The sequence below is a fragment of the Falco punctatus genome (genome assembly GCF_963210335.1).
Source record: "Falco punctatus genome assembly, chromosome: 5".
NCBI lineage: Eukaryota > Metazoa > Chordata > Aves > Falconiformes > Falconidae > Falco > Falco punctatus.
This window is the reverse complement of record NC_137584.1, coordinates 57,341,123-57,360,272: the sequence shown is the minus strand read 5'-3', so window position 1 is coordinate 57,360,272 and position 19,150 is coordinate 57,341,123. Positions and strand designations below refer to the sequence as shown.

At 37.4% G+C, this 19,150-nt stretch overlaps 1 protein-coding gene across 4 annotated transcripts in view; it reads right to left on the bottom strand.

Moving 5' to 3' along the window:
• The window catches only part of PTPRK (protein tyrosine phosphatase receptor type K), a 414,786-nt gene that overhangs the window by 29,918 nt on the left and 365,718 nt on the right, over positions 1–19,150 (bottom strand). Inside the window, exons 14-16 of one of the 4 annotated variants that reach the window (XM_080390374.1) lie at positions 10,593–10,728; positions 3,563–3,723; positions 1,400–1,435 (exon numbers count right to left, since the gene is read on the bottom strand). In XM_080390374.1, the coding sequence (XP_080246500.1) occupies positions 1,400–1,435; positions 3,563–3,723; positions 10,593–10,728 (333 nt within the window). Of the gene's footprint in view, positions 1–1,399; positions 1,436–3,562; positions 3,724–10,592; positions 10,732–19,150 lie in introns of all 4 variants that reach the window. The other 3 variants (XM_080390373.1, XM_080390376.1, XM_080390375.1) reach the window with 3 other exon arrangements.

Here is a 19,150-nt window from a genome sequence, read left to right as displayed (position 1 = left end):
AGAACTGTATGTGATTTGGGGCACCACTATTTAAAAATTCAACCTATGAGTTGGGAAGTGTTTAGAGGTAAGAATGATAAGTTTAGAAAATGTCAGCTACAAGACGCGAGTGAAAGAACTCAAACTCAACTAGAAGAGAGACAACTGAGGACACATAAGTCTTTCGAAGGTTAAAAGACTGTTTTAAAAGGACAAGAGTGACTCAGTTCTCCATATTTTCTATGAGTGTCTCAAAAGCAAATGTCTCAATCCATAGCAAAGAAGATTTAGTCTAGATTAGTCTAGTTAGGAAAAACTAGGAGTGAGCAGTGCTAATACTCAGTCGTAACACCCACTTAGTAGTAATTACTATTCAGAAAAGTGAGCTTTGGGTCCCCATTAACACTAATATGGATCTGAATTTTATTTTTACTTAGGAGAAGTAAGGCACTGGAACATACCACTGCAAGAACAGAATTCTCTTCACTACAAATTTTTAAAACACAATAGACAATCAACTGCCAGAAGAGTCCGCATTATACATATAATGTCTCATCTCAAAAAAAGAGGAGGGATTAAATTGCCTCAGGTCCCTTTAAGCTTTGCTTCTAGGAATCTAATTTTCAGCTTTAGTTTATATTTATGTCCACTTCTTGATACTTGTCTTTTATCCTAAACCAACCTCAGCAACTGACTGAAACTCAGTACTGCACATTGCGTTTCTCAAACCAAGAACTCGGGCACAAATGATACTTTTATCTTTGTATTTATTTTTTTTTTTAAAAAAACACCCAATACATGCATTTAGTGTCAGGTGCAACAGAAATAAGCAGCTTGGCCACTCCCAACATCGGTTCTTTTTAAAGTAGGCACAAGCTGAGAAACTTACTAGTTAAGGTCAATTGAAATATGTTATTAATATAGGTATATGGGAATATTTGTACAGAATTTACAAAGTTGTTTCTTCTTGGATATTATGGAATTTTTTCACTTTTCTATTTTTCTTTTAATTCTTGTTACTTCATTAGAAAATTGAGCTTTCTGTGTCAAATAATGCTAATATGGATCTGAATTTTATTTTTACCTATCTCTTAACAGAGGTCTAGTTTCACATGTCAGTTCATTGGAACTCAGTTTGAACGCTCTAGGGAGAAAAGTTTTAGTATTTTCCATTTACCTATTTCCTTATTTACTCTTCAGTTAGCATTGACTAGGAAAAACTTCCTAATGAGAACATAAAATAATTTTTATTCTAAAAGCAGTGTCAGTTTAATTCTGAATTGATAAACTGAGTGTAGAGTTATTTCCTGACAACAGCATAGCTATCTCTTACATAAAAAAAAAAAGCTGTTTCAACGTTCAACCATGCAAGGAGATGAAACTCATGCAGGAATGGATAATGAAGGACTAGGGTCCTCACCTAACACAGCTGTCGGCACAAGTGGATCATTGGGCACTGTAGGAAAACAAAGCTCATGAAGAAATACATTACCCTCAATTTGTGTATTTTTATGAATAAAACCAATATACTTCACAGTATAACCAAATGATAACTAAAACCCATTAATTTTGTTACAACAGAAAACAGAATGAATACACAGTTCCAGAAAGCATCCTGAATAAAAGAGGAATGAAAGGCAATGATTTTGGACTTCAGAAATGTAATGATAAAGGCAAAGAGATTCTTACTGAAATGAAATAAAGAAGCCATTACATGCAATTTAGTTTATGAAAGGGCTCCTCTTTCACTATAGTTCGGTTGCTTCACAGTAAAGATTCACTTTCATAGAACCAACTCTTTATTTTTAAACCCATTCTCTCATGTACTTGAATAGCTCATCTCAAAAGAGAATGGTATTTCTTTAAAGTCTTCAGGTAATTAAAAAAATATACATATTTACAGTTAATAGCTTTTTTTATGTGCAGTGCCAAAGATATTACTCTTAATGAGTAGAGCAAAATTACAGATATACAGATGCAAATGTTCAAATGAAATTAATAGAATTTTATAATTCGTTATCACTAGAACTGTGCAGAGACAAATGTAGTTTTGGGCAGGAAATGGCAGAATCCAAAATTTGTTTTTGTTCCAACCTGGAACATAAATTTAAAATATCAACAGCTCTGTGACAAAACTGAGCTCCCGTTCTCAAGCAATCTGTCTAGAAGTTTGTTGCATAGCAGGAAACTCCGTAAGCTTGGAAGGTTCTTTGCTTCAGCACAGATGATGGTCAGGACTGAATCCTCCAACCCAAAAAATCAGATACTGGAAAACAGTGATGCCATACTTCTTTGCCAACCAACTAGGACAGCTGTGGTGGCTGGGGCTCATGGGCTCTTGCCATCATGTCAGGCTACTTGGAAAACTGTCCAAGTGCCTGGCAGCCAGGGCTCACTAATAGCCCTGTAGGTTCCTGATGGGTACTTTCCCTGGGATTCACCATAACTTAGTCCAAAACAAGCTGTCTTTGCAAACCTGCCTCCACAAATTTCAACACCAATAAGACATCAGACTTCGGAGAACTTTCAAATGACTCCAGCCAAAACTGTGGAGAAAAACTCACCGGCTGATATTAAACTCCTACTTATAATTGGTTACGAGACACTTAAAATGTTAGCACACCACAGTTTGGTAAGCTTCAATAAACTGAGCAATAAATCCTCCTCCAAAATCCATTTCCCTTATAACAATCAGGAAAGAACTTAAGAGCCTTAAGGGGTTTATTTTGCTCAAGCATGGTAAGCAGTATTGGGAGGCAAGAGAAGGGAGATGTAGTGCCATTCCCAAAAGATGGCAATTCAGAAGCGGCTCAAGCTGCCCAGATCTGTTCGAAGCCAAGCCACAAGGCCATGTGGCTCTGAGAAGGTCAGGTTCCCGCCAGCTCCATGGCAGAACTGTGTCCCTTTGTTAAATCAAAACACACTAGTTTTGAGATATTTAGAGTCTGCCAGTGGAGTATCTTGTCTTTGTGCAAGGCACAGTGCAGATGCTAGCAGGCAAGCATACTGGACAGTGCTAGTTATAATTCAGACACTTAACAGTCAGCAATCCAAACTGCCAAACTTTGTAAAAACCAGACAGTTGGAAAATCTACAAAAAAGGGATACAAATATAGAGCAAATTTGCAGATACATTAACAAGCTTGTTCCTAAACTTCACAAACAGCAATGAAAATTGTCAATGTTTCCTTCTGTTATAACATTCTTACTGCCAAAAGAAAGAAATTAATTTGGGCTTCATATTATTATTCATTGCAGACATGGTGTTATGTTGTAATATTTCACATGTTGGTATTAAAAATCCTCATGATGGAAAACTCAATTTCAGATTTTAATTGAGATACTCTAGAGGTGTAATATTTTCCCTAGAACATGTATCAATGCATACTGAAGTACATGTAAACATTTAAATAATTGGCCACATACCAATAAGGATAACATAAGAACATCTCTACTCAACCTGTGGGTTTACCGGTGTTTCTAGAAAACCTGGAGCTTACAATAATTTTCCTTAAAGAGTATAATTGTTTTCCATGTTTCCAAATTCACCTACACTCCAGAAAATCGCCACTGTCATACTTACATCTGGGGCTGAAGTTATGAGAGTCCATAAATGTGATTGAAAGGGGATCCTCTGCATGCAGGGTGCTCTGGTCAGCGTAACTCCGATCCATTGCATTCACCATGTGTGTCATCTCCTGGCGGGTGGTCCCCATGGCATCCTTGCGCTTCTTTGCAAGTTTGCTGCCCAGCCAAAAAAAACCAAACACCCAAACCACCTTAATATTTGATGAACATTGATGTCTACAGTAATCATTATCTACAATCCTGAGTGACTGAAAAATTTGGCTGATTTTCCTGTGTACAACTTTTCCAGAGTGAAATTGATAAAACTCCGCACCTGCTATGAAAAAGTCACAATTGTGTGTTTTCTGTACACACACAAATGCTGTAATAGAAGTGCTAGCTTCTGTACCCTGGTGATATTTTTTTTCCTGCAGTGTAATTACACTAATATAAACAAATTACAGAATATAATTACATTTTAACTGAAATGATAAATAACAAGCATCTGCGCATGCAGTTTTATCAACCATCTCCATTTAAATCGTGTTTTGATTTCATAAATGGATAATTCATTCCCCTTGCTTGCCTTGTTAGGAAGAAATTATTTAACCTTCTGAATTACTTTGTTAGGCAAAACCTCTATGAAATAACAAAAGAAACATAATTATTTAATATGGATTCATATTACCTTTTATGTTAAAAGTTGTTCTTCCCATTCAGTACACAAGACACAACATGATACCATACTTTGTTCCCGACACTAAACTTTGGTTCTTTAAAAAATGAACACACACCTCCTCACTACTCCATCCTTGCATGCAGTTGGGAACATCTTAAATTTTGACATTAACAGTCTTGCACTCTGAATGTATCGCAGTTAAACAGCAACCTAATCTGTATGACTAAATCCCCCAAATTAACAGCCAATGCCCTTAAAGTGCACGCTTCAGAAATATATCTTTATGCTTTCCTTTTGACAAAGAACTTGAAGTGATTTTCACTGTCTCCAAAAGTCAGACGGAAGCAGATAATATATTTTAATTATCAGTTAAAGTCTACTCCTCTTAAAGCATATATGTCAAGTAATAAGAAGTATGCAGAGCAGCATGAAGTGCACCTTGGTTCTGCAGGAACCTCTGACATATATTAGACTGTTCTGAAATCTCCTTGTTTTCATCTAAGTTGTGACTGCAATATAGTAGGTAGCCAACCTGCTTTTTTGGATAAATCTGACACCAAGTGGGAGAGGCACAATCATCACTGAAAATACTGGGTTCTTGAAAATGTATGTTTAAACCATAGCTTAGCTTCACAAGCTTTTTTCTGCATAAAATATCATCAAATGCCCTGTTAACTCTTTAGACAGTTTTTATCTTACATTTTTCTGACTAAACAGACTGCTTGTTCTTCCTCTGTTCTCCGATCAACTTTTGATATTCTGTACTGCATTCTTCTAATAGTATATAAGAGGAGTATTAGTGTAAATTACCCATCCATTTACTTGTTAAGTCTTGGGAACATCTACCAGAAAAGACCTACACCACTCTGTAGGGCAGGAACACTTCATGTTTTTTCATATTTAAGAAAATGTTAGAGGACTGTTTCTTAAGTTAATAGTCTTGGCTCACAGTAAGGGACCACAAAGTTGGATATAGAGGGACAAAGCACTTTTGAGAATAACGAGGTTCTTTCACCAGACTCATCTCCTTATGTTGTTGTCCTGTCTACTGTCCACTCCACCCCCCACTTCCCCCCCCTCCCCATTTACAAATTGATTAGTTGGAAAATTACTACTCAATAACGCCCTCACTACAAAAATCCCAAAGGTGGTCTCTATAACTATCATTTTTTTTTTTATCAAACCCTTGTGGTATGCATGAGGGTTCTGTGTGTATCAGCTGTTCAGTAAGAACTGAAAAAAACCCAACAGTGACAGTGGGATACCCTCACTAAAATGCTTTATTTTATAAACTTACTCCAAAGATTACTTAAGAAAAGCTGGTTTAAACGATACTCTGGTCAAACAAATGAAGACCATCAGAACTTCCAGAAGTGAAACTGCTTGAGCTTTATAACTCGTTCCCAATACTATCAAAGCTTTCACAAAACCGGCATTGCTAGTTCAAACTGGTTTTTTAAGTTTCAAAGCCTTTCAGTCACTATATTTCAAAGTATTTCAGTCTCTATACACTAAAGATCACCTTTTTCTAGCCACCTCAGAAATGGAACAAAAGACTATTACATCTCATCTCTTGACTATATTAAGCCTTACTTTGAAGCATCAATTTGTAATCGAATTTGCTAGCTATGCTAAATAGATCAACAGCTATTAAGACTTTCAAGTGATTAGCTTATTACAGTAGCTAGTTTCTTATGCTCTGCTTCAACTCCTAAAAGGGCCCATTGTGCTGTAGCACCGCAACCCAAAGCTGCTGCGAAATGGGAGGACAGCTTTATTGTTCAACAGCGCCAGGCTCCCTCGGGGTTTGACTTCTTTTTCCTTTCCTCACTCAGCCAAAGGCACATACAATCTATGCTTCATGATAGTTAAGCAAATGGTTAGGTTAAAGTACTCGAGGCTGACAGAAAGCTTAAATGATTCTCATTATCTGCTAAAGGATCCAGTTGGGTGAACCTGTGCAGGTGGGTGTTTCAGTGGGAGCTGGAGGGGAAAAGTGCTCCATCATAGGATGAAACCGTGCGGTTAATTATCTTGAGCTGAAGCAACTGTTATTTAACAAGGAAATTATAATTTATCACAATAAGCTGGAGAATGGCAGATAGCTAAGCCAGCTTAGCTTTTTTTTAAAATATTTTATTTTAAGTTTGTTTAAAGAAGTCAACTAATCTGCTTAAAAATGTGGAAAAGCATCATCAGACACCACCAGTTCATCAAGGCACTTGAGTACACTCTTATATCCCCTCTGAAGTCAAGGGCTTTATGCATTTATTTAAAATTAGAACGTGTGTAACTCCTTTGCTCAAGCACAGCCAAAACTGCTGCAGACCTCACAAAAACTCACTTGGTCAAGATGTATAAAAAAAAGTCAGTTTTGCTCGTGCAAACCAATGTCATAAAGTAAGATCCACACTTTAAAATGTATATGCAAAGCACCTCACAAACAACAAATGCAGACCACTTCACAAAAAATATTTCTCTGAATAAAAAAAAAAGGTTGGTAGTGCAGAGGCAGATGGGTTGCTCTGTCACTTGTAGGGCACAGACCTATTTTTTAAAGGTTTGGCATCTGTCTACGATCCGCGTAGGAGAAGTAGTGCATAGGATCACTCCTGAGCTGATATGTTAGGAAAGAACAATTTGTGATTTACGAGCACAGTTCCCTAGCCAGGAAATGGGAAAAGAGTTTTTTTCTGTAGTGTGATGTGTCACTGTGAACCATAACGCAAATAAATTATGATTACAATAAAGTAAAATGATAGTTATGGGAAGAACTGTAGCAAAAAGCAAAAGTCTCAATATACAGTTAGAAATACAATATCCCTTTAAAAAAAAACCAGGGTAAGAATAACATGAACAACGATACAAGCAATTTTTCAAGCCTGAGGATAAAGAAAAGTATCAATAAAAGTTCAGGAAAATTACAGAGACTGTTTTTTCTTTTTTAAAAAGGGATACTGCATCTTTAAAACATGTAAAATAGTAAGTCACCCATATTCTACTTACAGATAGTAGGAGTAAGAATAGTAGCTCCTCCTGGCAAGCAAATCACAGACAGTGGAAAAAGAGAAGCAATGGTGAATGAAAAGCGTGACTCTGTCACATTCAATAAAGCAGATAAATGTGCATTTAAAAAAAAAAAAAATTGAAAAAATTATGTTTCTTTGGTTAGCATTTCAACTTGCTCATGCACAAACTAGCCTTACTTTGCCATGCAATTAAAAAAAAATACACTAGCATATAAAAATGATTTGTTTTTTAGAAAGATCACTTGAGAAAATTACATGCTGAGATTTCATTTATTGCAAAAAATTTTGAAAATTAAATGGATTGTGTATTTTCAACATGCACTTCAGCATAATATAGTGATTACCACCTAGATGTCATGACAAATGAACAGCTGTGTACAAATCTTGTGCAGTAAATAGCCTTTTTACTTTTCAGTTACAAAAACTAAAGATTCCATTAATAAATACGTTTAATCAGGAAACAAATTTTAGGTCATTCATTTTAACATCTTTATCGGTACACAGGTGTATACATATATGTTTGTATGTGTACTATGTGTAGCTATATGAGTACACACATTTTAAAGAATGCACATTTACAACAGATATGTGTGTACTGACATATATGCCACACATTTCCTGAATGCAAACATATGCTTTCTATTTTAAAATCTTACAATTGGAAATGCTGATGTAGTCATGCTAAGCATTAAAAACATGGAACGTAAACAAATGGAAGGAAATGAAGGACATTTGGCAATAGTCCAACAATGACTTTGAAAATAAAAATGGCATTGCTTGTTAAAGATGCAGTATCCCTTTTCTTAGCTGGTTTGATTACTCCAGTAAAACTCTGTAAGAGCTGTTAAGAGCTTCATTTGGGAAAACTTCAAACCAATTTGTACAAAATGATCAGGCAAAGCCTAAAACATCTCAAGCTCATGAACAAAACTGCTTAGCACTCCATTTTTCAATAAAATCTAATGTTGCATTTAATCAGTTTGAGATAGTGATGGCTGTGCATACGTTTTAATAAACCAATGAAAATGCGGAAACCATTGTTTTATCGACTTTTCCATGTAATAAGCTGTGGTCAATTCAGATACCAAAAGGGATACTACATAATGGATCACTAAATATGTACACTACAGAAGATGATTCAAACGGATCGGTTTTCAGTCCCACCACAACTAAGTGAAGTGTGCTTATGTATGTGTGAATGTGTCAGGGTTTTTACAGCTGTTCCTGGCTTTGTGACATGAATTGCCCTGATTCACTAGATGGACTGAATTAACTCGGGTATACAAAGGTTTTCTACGCTTTTTGTAAGAGACCTTGACTAAACCTGATATTAAAAAAACCAAACCTGCCCACTTCCCCTAAGTGGGGGGAGGTGAGGAAGGGAGAATGGCACACCTATAACATACGCAATAGACAACCAATTAAACTATCATGATGAAAAATTGCCAAACATTAAAGATTCATTAAACAGGTTAATTTCTGACCTATTTTGAATATAAAATAGTACAGGAGTTTAGAAATGTTATCTGCTTTAGAATGGCGATCAAGTATCATTCCTAAGAGGGTACTGCCTTCACAGGTTCAGGAGGGAAGGGGGAAAAAGAGGAAATTTTAAAATATCATTTCATGGATGTCATTAACTTACTTACATCAAACAATTCAATAGTGAAAGTACGAGTCTAAAAGGACTCTGAATGCAAGAGGTAAAAAGGATAGGAAAAATGAACACATTGAATTTAAAGCTTTTTTTGTTGTTGTTGCCTGCAAAACTAGTCAATCCCATCTGGAAGTGACCGACATTATGTAGTGGTAGACAGTCTCTCTCTCACACACACATACGTGCACACACACAGAGTCTTCTATTAAAAATAAGGGGACCGCTGCAACACGCACTGAGAAGATGGTACTTCCCAGCACATATCTTGCAATAAAGCTATAAAATAGAGATTTCTTCCTAAAAGCTGAAAACCATTTTTTTTGTTGTTTTTTCAAAAATTGTGTAAATAAAGAAAATTGTCTGACTGTATGTCTTTTTTGCATATGATGAGTTGGACCTTTTGCATATGTGTTAATTCTCAATCACAGAGGTAAACAACAGAGAAAAGTAAAAGCACTTTTGGGAAAAATCACATATGTAGCTAACTAACACAGAACACTATAAGCATACCTAATGTTTCTAATGCAGACGTTTCTCCTCCAAGTTATATATCTCCAGGAATAATTGTAAAGAGGCAATAAATTAAAAAAATCTAATGCAAACCAGTAATTATAACATATAGAATGATCTTAGGCACAATTCTAATTTTTTTTTTTATTCTTTAAAAATACTAGCGAGCTGCGTTTCAGAGGAACATTTGCAACATTTACAAATACACTTTTCATTAAGACTTCTGCAAAAGGCAAGGGAACGCAATGCACACACCACTGGAAGACAAAGATCTCATTCTACCCAAAAGAAAGCAGCTTGTGCTCTGTGAAGGGGACCCGTCAGGGAGGGGAGGGCACAGAAAGAGAGGAATTGGTTTCAGTGCTATAACTACGGATTTATGGAGCCATATGATGAACTTTCATGCCAGGTTAAAAGAGTTGCAATCACTGAGAAGTCGAGACTTAAAAACTGAGCAATAGGGTAGCACAATTTACTATAGGTAGGAGCATTGGCATGCGGAGTTAGCATTGTACAACGCCAGAAGATGGCGATATTGCTTACTGTCTAAGAAAGCACTGAAAAAATTAAAATTCATTCAAATTAATACACTTCCAAACAATTTCATGCACTAAGGACTCGCTAGATAATTTTACAGTGATGTGGTATGACTTTTAAGGAAAAACTCCAGGTTTACAAGAGCATAAATAGAGGTATAAAATTACATTATTTTGCAAGTTGGATAACATACAGATACAAATGACTTATTAGAGCTGCATATAGAAAATCAAATTCATTAAATTGATTACAACATGAAAAGTGCCATAAGTTATTATTTCTTGCTTTGCTTTAAAAAAAAAAAAAAACAACAAAAAAACAACTCCATGAATTTCAACTCCACCCACTTTAATATTCTGTATATTCTTCCAACTACAACTTAAAACTACTTGGAAATAAGTCAGTATGAGAAAATGTATCGCTACTGCAGCCCAAACACAAAGAAATCCTCTCTTTAAATCCATCATAAGAATCACAGCAAAACCAACATGAAACACTCATACAAAAACTGATGTAAGCTACCGGATCTGAAACTTTTATTTTTAAAGACCTGTAAAAAAATACCCATTTAGTTATTGTTTGATATGGAGGGGAAAAAAAAAAAAAGAGGGATCAGCACAGATCATTTTCTTACCTTTTTTTGACGATCAATACAACAACAAGGAGAAGTAGGATGAATACCAGAATTCCAGCACTTATTCCTGCTATTTTCACCACTCGATCCGTTTGTTTAGCTGGATCTGGAATCACCTCAGGTTCTTCTGTTGCTGCTGCTAAATGAATCAAAAAAGAAATTGCTTAAATGTGTAAGCACTAGAGACAAGAATATCATAATTGGTGATAATTTCCAGATAATTTCCAAACACATGGGTGTTTTAATACAGTAGCCAGGATACAGATACATATATCATGTGTTTATACATGTACACATATGTATATAGACACACTATAAATTTCAATCTGTGCCATACATTTTGAACACCAAGTATATGACTACATATGTGTGTATACAGGTGCATATACATATATATAAAACTTCATGAACGCAGGTGTATATGCACCTGCATTTCCAAACAAGTTACTGTATTACAAAGCAGAAGACAAAGCAGATACTATCAACTAAATCACCATTACTTCCTTTAATGTTATTTTTTCACATACTAAATACCGAGTATTTAACACTGACTAGTGAAATTAACTCACAAACAGTAAATTAAACTCTCTTTTCCAAGCCACAGCCGGCACTCTAAACTTTAGTCCTTCTCTCCTTCACTCAGTTTCGGTCCACCCTTGTATATTAATTCACCTCACAGCATCTGGCCTGAGATTTGCATTCTACTGGGAATTTTGATTCTCCAAATAAGGTTATCCACAACGCCAAGCCTAAAGTCAGCAGTAGTTTTATTTCTGTTTATAGGCCCTGAAAAAAAAAATAATTAAAAATTGCTGTTCTACACAGAGATGGAACCACTCCGCAACACAGCTGAGTGGGCTGAGGCCACAGGTTACAGCAGAGAGGAAAACAGAATATTTATGGAATATTTATGGAAACGCACAGCCGTTCAGTCTGCACCTCTCTGCATCACAGCCTGGTGTACAAAGGATCAGGAACATGGGGGTTTCCAGGCCTGGCAAAAACATCAGAAAATATAAATAGGTTTCAGCCGGGGGTAAAATCACATGAGTTGTTTACTTGTAAGACAGGAAACGGCTCTTCAGTTCTCTAGTTCTTACTTTCTAAGGCTGTGGCTTAGCATTTTGCCTTTCCCCTGCTCACAAGCATGGATGGGTACATGTGCTTGCTTTCCCTCTGACCCTTCTCCCCTCACTTTCCACCAGCATGCAGCACATGCCACTTAACCTCTCCCCCCTCACAGCGGCTGCATGTGGAGTAGCTACAAGATGTTGGTATCATCCTGCCTATGTCGTTACACAGAAAATGTCCTTTACTCCGAAACTAGGATGCTTCTGAACAGACCACCAAAAAAATGCAGAACAAAAACTGAGGTGAAGCCACACCATAGAAACACACTACTGATCCCCTGAAAACCTGTTCCATAGGCCTTTCAGAAAGCCAGTGTAGTCAGTACCAGCGGTAACTGGTATCTAATACATTCTGGTTTTAACTGTGTTACTCAGACTGTGTCTATTCAGGTTCCATGTGCAGGAACCCATATCATCTTTTGAGGAAAGGATCATGCTACTGTTTAAAAATCACTCTTTATTACTTGTTTCTGTATCTCCCATCTCAGCAGTGTCTGAACCACTTACTAACAATTTACCCACAGAACAACCTTCTGAGTCAGGAACGTGCTCTCTTCCAGACACCCATGCAAGAGCTAGGCAGACAGTGAGAGATCTGGCAGTGCTTTAATCATAAAACTTAATCATCATCATAAGACTTCATCATCATAATCATCCCTCTCCACTAAGGCTTGAACTATCTGCTGAGAAATAGTAAATGCTTCCTCCTTTGTGTAAATATGTGCCTGCACACACACTTGCATACATAACATGCATGGATTCAATACTATATATATTATTATTATTTTTAATTATTATTATGTGTGTTGTTAAAGTGTCTAGGGGTAAGCGTCAGGATCAGGTAAGTGGTGTGTGCATGTGTAGCTGCATACACACCACACATTCACACATAAGCCACAATTAATGTAAAGATACACATATGACACTAACAAAGGAAACGAGGGGGATGACTTTTGAGATGGAACTGGAAGAAGAAGGTGTTTGAGATTCTCAATGCTTAAAAAATGAATCAACTCCCAGTCTACTATTAGCTGGGCTGGATGTGACAAATACGAATGAACATTTGATGAGCAGTAAAGCCAAAAGGCCAATCAGTCAAGTCAAAAGACCAGTCAAAGCTAAAATATAAATGGCTTTATATGCCAATGGGAAAAAAACCTCACGTTTGCTACATGGGGTACTGAGAAACAGCAAGGACAAGGAAGGGTGGAGAGGGGAACATGCAGGAGTGGGATAGTCACTGTGTGGAATCACCATGAGTACAACGTGAGCACAGTTGGGTAGCTCTGACCTAGCAAAGGTAAGAACTGCTCAAGCTGCAAAATAACTAAGGCTCAAGCAAGAGATTTAGTTGAGTGGATGGAGATTTAAGGCCAGGTCTTTGAGAGACTTCAAAATACAAATCACAAGGATTGGATGTGACCTGAAGATGCGCTTCAAAAGTTGAAAACTCAAAAATACATCCAAAAGTACAGCCTTTGAGCCTTGATCAGGATGGTGGTATTTTCACAGGAGCATTAGTGAGAGATGGGAGCAGAAAGGAAAGAATGAGAGACCTGTCTCTCACTTCCCGGGAGAAAAATAGGACCCTACTACTTGATAGAGCAAGCTGCAATACAAGTGCTTCTCAGAGTCGTGTTTAAAATTATTGCTTGGCTACTCACAATCTTATCTCATTCAGAAAAGTTACTTTAGAGAAACAACTATACACTTCTCAGATAATCCGAAGGAAAGGTTACTGAGGGAGTTATTCACCTAACTTAGGCACTGGTGCTTTATTATGTATTCTGTGAGAAATTATTGAGTTTGCATTACCAGTAACTGTTCCAAATGCAGCGCTCTGACCAAGTTTTTAGAACAACAGTGAAAAGACAGGAGGATATAACCTGCTTGTCCATTTTTGCTCGGTTCCTTACAAGAGACAGTAACTCATTCTATGAACTTTAATGTTGCTTATGAGATAAAGCTGGTGCCCACTAGAAACATACCATAGAGTCCTAAATTAGTGGAGAAAAATTATATTGAGTAGTCATAGACTAAGCAAGTGTATAACCAGTAGTTGAGCCTCCTATATCTGAAATGCTAAACTCTATGGGCAAAACACTACCACTCTCCCTACTAGCAACAGAAAAATTGTTGTTGACTTAAATGAAGCCAGGATTATTGTATGTATGTTTCCAGCAACCAATAATATATGCATTCTCTAGACTAAATGTTACATATGGGGACTATACAACAGCAATTACAGGTATAAATCACACTGTAATCTATTATTTATGTATATGTGCACCGTATGCAATAAAGTATATTATCTTGAGGAAGCCATTGAATGTAGCACAGAACCATTTAACAAAACTTATGAATTTGAAAGTATCTGATATTACTTGTGTTTTAATTTTGATAGTTCAAAGTGTATTGTAGTATGCAGGTGTGAGCTTACACATACACGATGAAAGAACAAAAACACAGAAACCTTGAACCTATGGGTTAAACTTACGTGCGTAAACCAGCGTCTCCTGGTTGCTGATTGCACAAGGACTGCAGTAGCAAGCAAAATTCTGCTTACTCTGAGAATATGCTTTTTCTATCCTCTAGACTACAAGATTGTCAGGATATTTCTTTCTCTGAATTGGTTCTTCTATAGGCTGAACTGCTGGTTTTGCCAAAGCAAGCAACTCAACTAACCAAGGCTTCAGCAATGGCAAACCTTTCCGAACCAGCCTAGTGGCCTTCTATGATGGAGTGACTACATCAGTGGACAAAGGAAGAGCTTCTGATGTAATCTGCCTTGACTCCTCTAAGTGTTTGACATGGTCCCCCTCAAGATCCTTTTCTCTAAATTGGAGAGCTACAGTAATTAAAAAAGTAAAAGGTAATTTACTGATTTGAAGAACCACCTTGTGTGGTAACAGAATGATGATCCTATGAAAATGGACTCTGTTGGCTGTTCATTCCTCTGGCCAGTTCTTACTCTAATAGATGTTCAATTAAGTGTTAATTTTTACAATATCCATGCATATTACTATGTTTTTCACAATTTGTTCCTGTAGTCTAAGAGATAATTCTACAGTTTTCAACCAGTGCAAACCAATTTTGCATAAGATTTGCAAGAAGAGTTTCTCATCTGAAACTGAGAGTTAACTACATTTTTTACCCCCATAAAAATAGCTGCATACACAGAAGATTTATGAGCTAGATTTGTAGGAGAACACTGGATTTAGCAACTTATCCACTCCCCTTTCTTCTGAACTAATGAGCAGTAACAGCAATCATATTCCACAGTCCCATTCACAAAGTTCATAAAACAACTCAATCCAGTGATTCTGGCTCTGCACATTGCCAGTAACAGGTACCATATATAAACTTGTTTTCCTTGTTTTCATAGAAACTAAAGGACAATATTCAACCAGTTGACTTCCATGATCAATAGCATGAAGTTCAGCTGTGAACAGCTCTAAATTAGACTAGGATTGCTAACACTCTCAGGGACAGTAAAAATCTAAACAGCTAGTGAGGTAGATTCCATCTTACTCTCACAGTTTCCTGATGTACTTAATTCCTCTTTTTTATTATTGTTTTTAATCAAATACACCTAAAAATCCAACACCCACTTCTAATTTGAGTGTATGCATAGTATTCATACTTAATTCTTAACATAGACTGTGGCATAAGGAATCCAGCAGTGGCACATACTGCTTTCCTGTCTTCTTCCTTCTGTGGTTCAGAATTTACACACAGCCTTGCAAAATTGTCAGAGAATTTATGAGATTCAGCACAAAATTTATTCACCTATACTTTCCTAAGGAGATGGTGTTGGAATCAAGATAATCACATTCTACTTGCTCATCCAAACAAAATTCTTCAAGCAGAAGATTCTGATAGGATTTCACAGGGCTGCTTGTATGGTACCACTTAGAGAACAGCCAGCCTTCTAAAACACAGCTTTTAGATCAGAAGTCCTGAACACGGTATTATACGTAACCTTCTCACCACACCATTTGACTCTCTTAACATTCACAGCATTTTATGCTGGGTTTCCTTTGTGTGAGCAAGGGAAGAAGCTGTTTTATGCATGATTAAAGCTGCTATTTTATTATACTGCATTTTCTTTGAACGTTAATTTCTGTTTATGGCAAATCTTTGAATTCTCACAAACTGATGTTATTGCTGCATAGCTTGATATTCAAAATAGCTCTGCTCAAGATAATCTGTTCTGCACCTTTGTTATGTGGCATTCAAAAACTTTTAATTAAAACCTGGAATGATGTCTGAATGAGCTAAGCAAAGTAACATCAGGATAACATCAAATGAAACTGGAGTTCCAGGCAGCTCTGGAGATATGGCAGTCTACCACCTGAGAAAAGGGCTCTTTGAGAAACTAAGCAAGATTCTCTGATGAATATTTTCTTTTAGACTGGTCTGCCCTGTGTTTTAATCATCTACCCAGAAAGACCATTCCATCTCCATCAGTTTTGTTACTGCTTTGCTAGAATGATAATCATTGTGCAATTAAGGAAATTTTTAGAATTCTGAAAGTTAATTAATAAATTCTAGTTCAGAGAGAGAAGATCCGTAACCCCTTTTAGCTTAATTATGTTAAAAACCCCCAAATTCTCTGCTGATTCTATTTGATGAAAACACTTGAATGTGCTTTTGCAGGGATGGGGGAGAGGAGATGTGCAACTTGTTCCAGCAAGCAATGCACATGATTCATGAGGTCTTAGAGATGTCCGCATGTGAGTCACGTTGGTATGCTGCTGGCCTCTCTAAGATTTTCTTTTTGAGCTTGAAAGCTGGAGATACATTTACAGGGAAAGGAATCCCCACAATTCTCCCTTCTCTACATCTTCCAGAAGAGCTTCTTCTCTCTTGGAGTACAGCTTCTGGGAGATGAAGGCATGCCAGAAATTCACTAGAGTTTGGGTAATCTAAGCTGTTGCTTCCAAGACTCTAAATTACAGCTTTTTAGGGTAGCATTATTAAAAAGAAAACTTCTATTTGATTATGAACCGAAAACGTGATAGCCTGAGCTGTGCTTTGAAGTGTCAGGTGCATCCCTGTCGCCATGGTAACCAGGGTCCGCAGCTGCCCCAAGGAACAGCATTTAACAGGCTCTGCTGGTGAAAAGCAGACTGCCCAGCACTGCCAGCCTCTTCTGCACACCCGTCCTAAAAGAGGAGGGTAGCGAGATGATGCGTAGGTAAAATCTGCTGCCTCACTTTGTGTTGCAACATACTGCACCCATCTTTGTCCTCATGTGTGTCCCTTGCTGGGGGAAATGGGGAGGCATCACAGATACTACCAGCTATGCCTAACGGGGGGGGGGTGGGGTGGGTGGGGTGGGTGGGGTCCTCCATGCCCCAGAGCTTTGTGTTATTACAAGTTAAGCCCTTGTACGAAAAAAATTAGTTCTCTACATAAAAGGTCGTTGCCACAGAAATGGATAGAGACCTGTTTCATGGGCCCCTACAGCTCCTTCTGAAAGAGCATCCCTCTCAAAGGATGGCTTATGTACCAAAATGAAATAAATATAGCTTCAGGCTAACCTCTAGTCAGATTTGGGATGGTATGAGATGCTATGGAAGTTAGGCACAGGAAGTCCCACAGGTGGCTCTGCATACAGATATGGTACCAGGTAAACAGCTTATACTGTGAACACCTGCTCACAGATCCTGCTTCCAGATAGCGCAGAAAAATATCCTGAGCTTATGCTACTGGATGTTTTTTAAATTATGAAAATGCAGCTTATAAATATTCATATGCATTTTAATTAATTAAGCCAACTAGCACAGCATATCTTGCCATATAATAATGAGAATGCTACCTGGAAATTCCAGTATATTATATACATTTATATAAAATCATCAGTTCCTGAGTGGTATTGTTAAGCCTTCAGAAGTGTACCTAAATCATATATAATAAAAAAAATCAACCCCATCTTTACTACTCTCCGGAACTTTCAGATCAGTCCATTGAGTGGTACTACTTTGGTAGGAAACTACAAGGAAAACAGAATCAGGTGAACCAAGTGTCTGCTGCTACTAGGGACCGAAACTGAAATTAATGAGGACTTTTGCAATGTTCCACTGAGAAGCAATTTAAATTCACAACGACTACTCTGCAAGCAGTAACATCCATGAATTTATAACCAATTATAAAAGAGTTGACCTTAAAAGATTCAGAAGTATCAAGTGAAGAAATTGCTGAATCCGTTTACCTCACTAGCTGTGAGACCTTGGACATGTGCAGATGAAGAAAGCCAAAGCAGGAACAATGCTGAGGAGACAATGTTCCAGCAGCACTCTGCCCTGCTGTCCACAGGTCACACTGAAAGAGCAGACTAGGGCCTTCAGTGCATTTCTCCTGCCACTAAGATGTTCTACTTGTGTGTGTACTTTGTAGGCACTTCACTGTCTTTCAAAGTATGGCAAGGATAGGATTCAGCTATAGGGAATGTGCATCTTATAATCTACAGCTGTTGTACGGCTTTTGATTTGCAAGTTACCATCATCATGCAAGAAAGAGCTGTTTAGGTAGAGATAACTAAGCTAGCTTTAAGTGTGCTAGCTCAGTGATGCAACTGTGCCCCCAGGACACAAAAAGCTCTGGGTGAATGTGGATGGCAACAGTGACGAAGTATTTTACACAGGGGTGTAAGCTGAAGTTAAAACTGTCAGCTTCCAGTTTAGCTGTTTTAACCAGAACAGGACACAAGCTAAAAATGTGGGCTAAGGCTTCTGAAAAGGCACCTCTCCAAGCAAAGAGCAAACTGCAAGGCCAGAGGAACAAGTCCCTTCCCCATGTTGCAGCAGCACTGCCCAAGGGAGAGGAGACTCCTCCTGGCTGTGGCCCATGACAAGGTCCAGGTAGCAGAGCTGTGCTTGCCTCGGGAACCATCAACTCCAAAAAGCACAGAACAAATGATGTTGTTTGGTTTATGCACTGGAAATATATTCCACAGATAATTAGTGTCTATACATTAGTCTGTCTGAGACTTGAAAATCCATGACAACTTTTCTTCTCCCCTCTCCCTCTGGCCTCCCTTATCTTCAAAACAAATGAGAAATATTTGACAGGAATTGGAATACTGTATTTCAAGGGTTTGGCACTGTGTTTTTAAAATCTTACAAGTTCCTTCTCAGGTCACCATTTCAAAATTGTCACCAACAGTGCAAAGGTTAGAGACTTACCCTGAAAAAATCCTAATCTGTGTGAGAACTCAGGTTTTAGAAAGCTACAGGATCTCTCAAAATATAAATAGTGGACAACACTATATACTTGTTTCAAAACACCACATCTCATCCCATAACAGGTGAACATTTGAAATGTTGGAAAAATTGAGAGAAATACCTAATGCAATCTACTTTTATTTTGAAATCTGGTTAATTTTCTATGTCTTGGAAAAAAAATCAGTTTTCACAGTAAGAC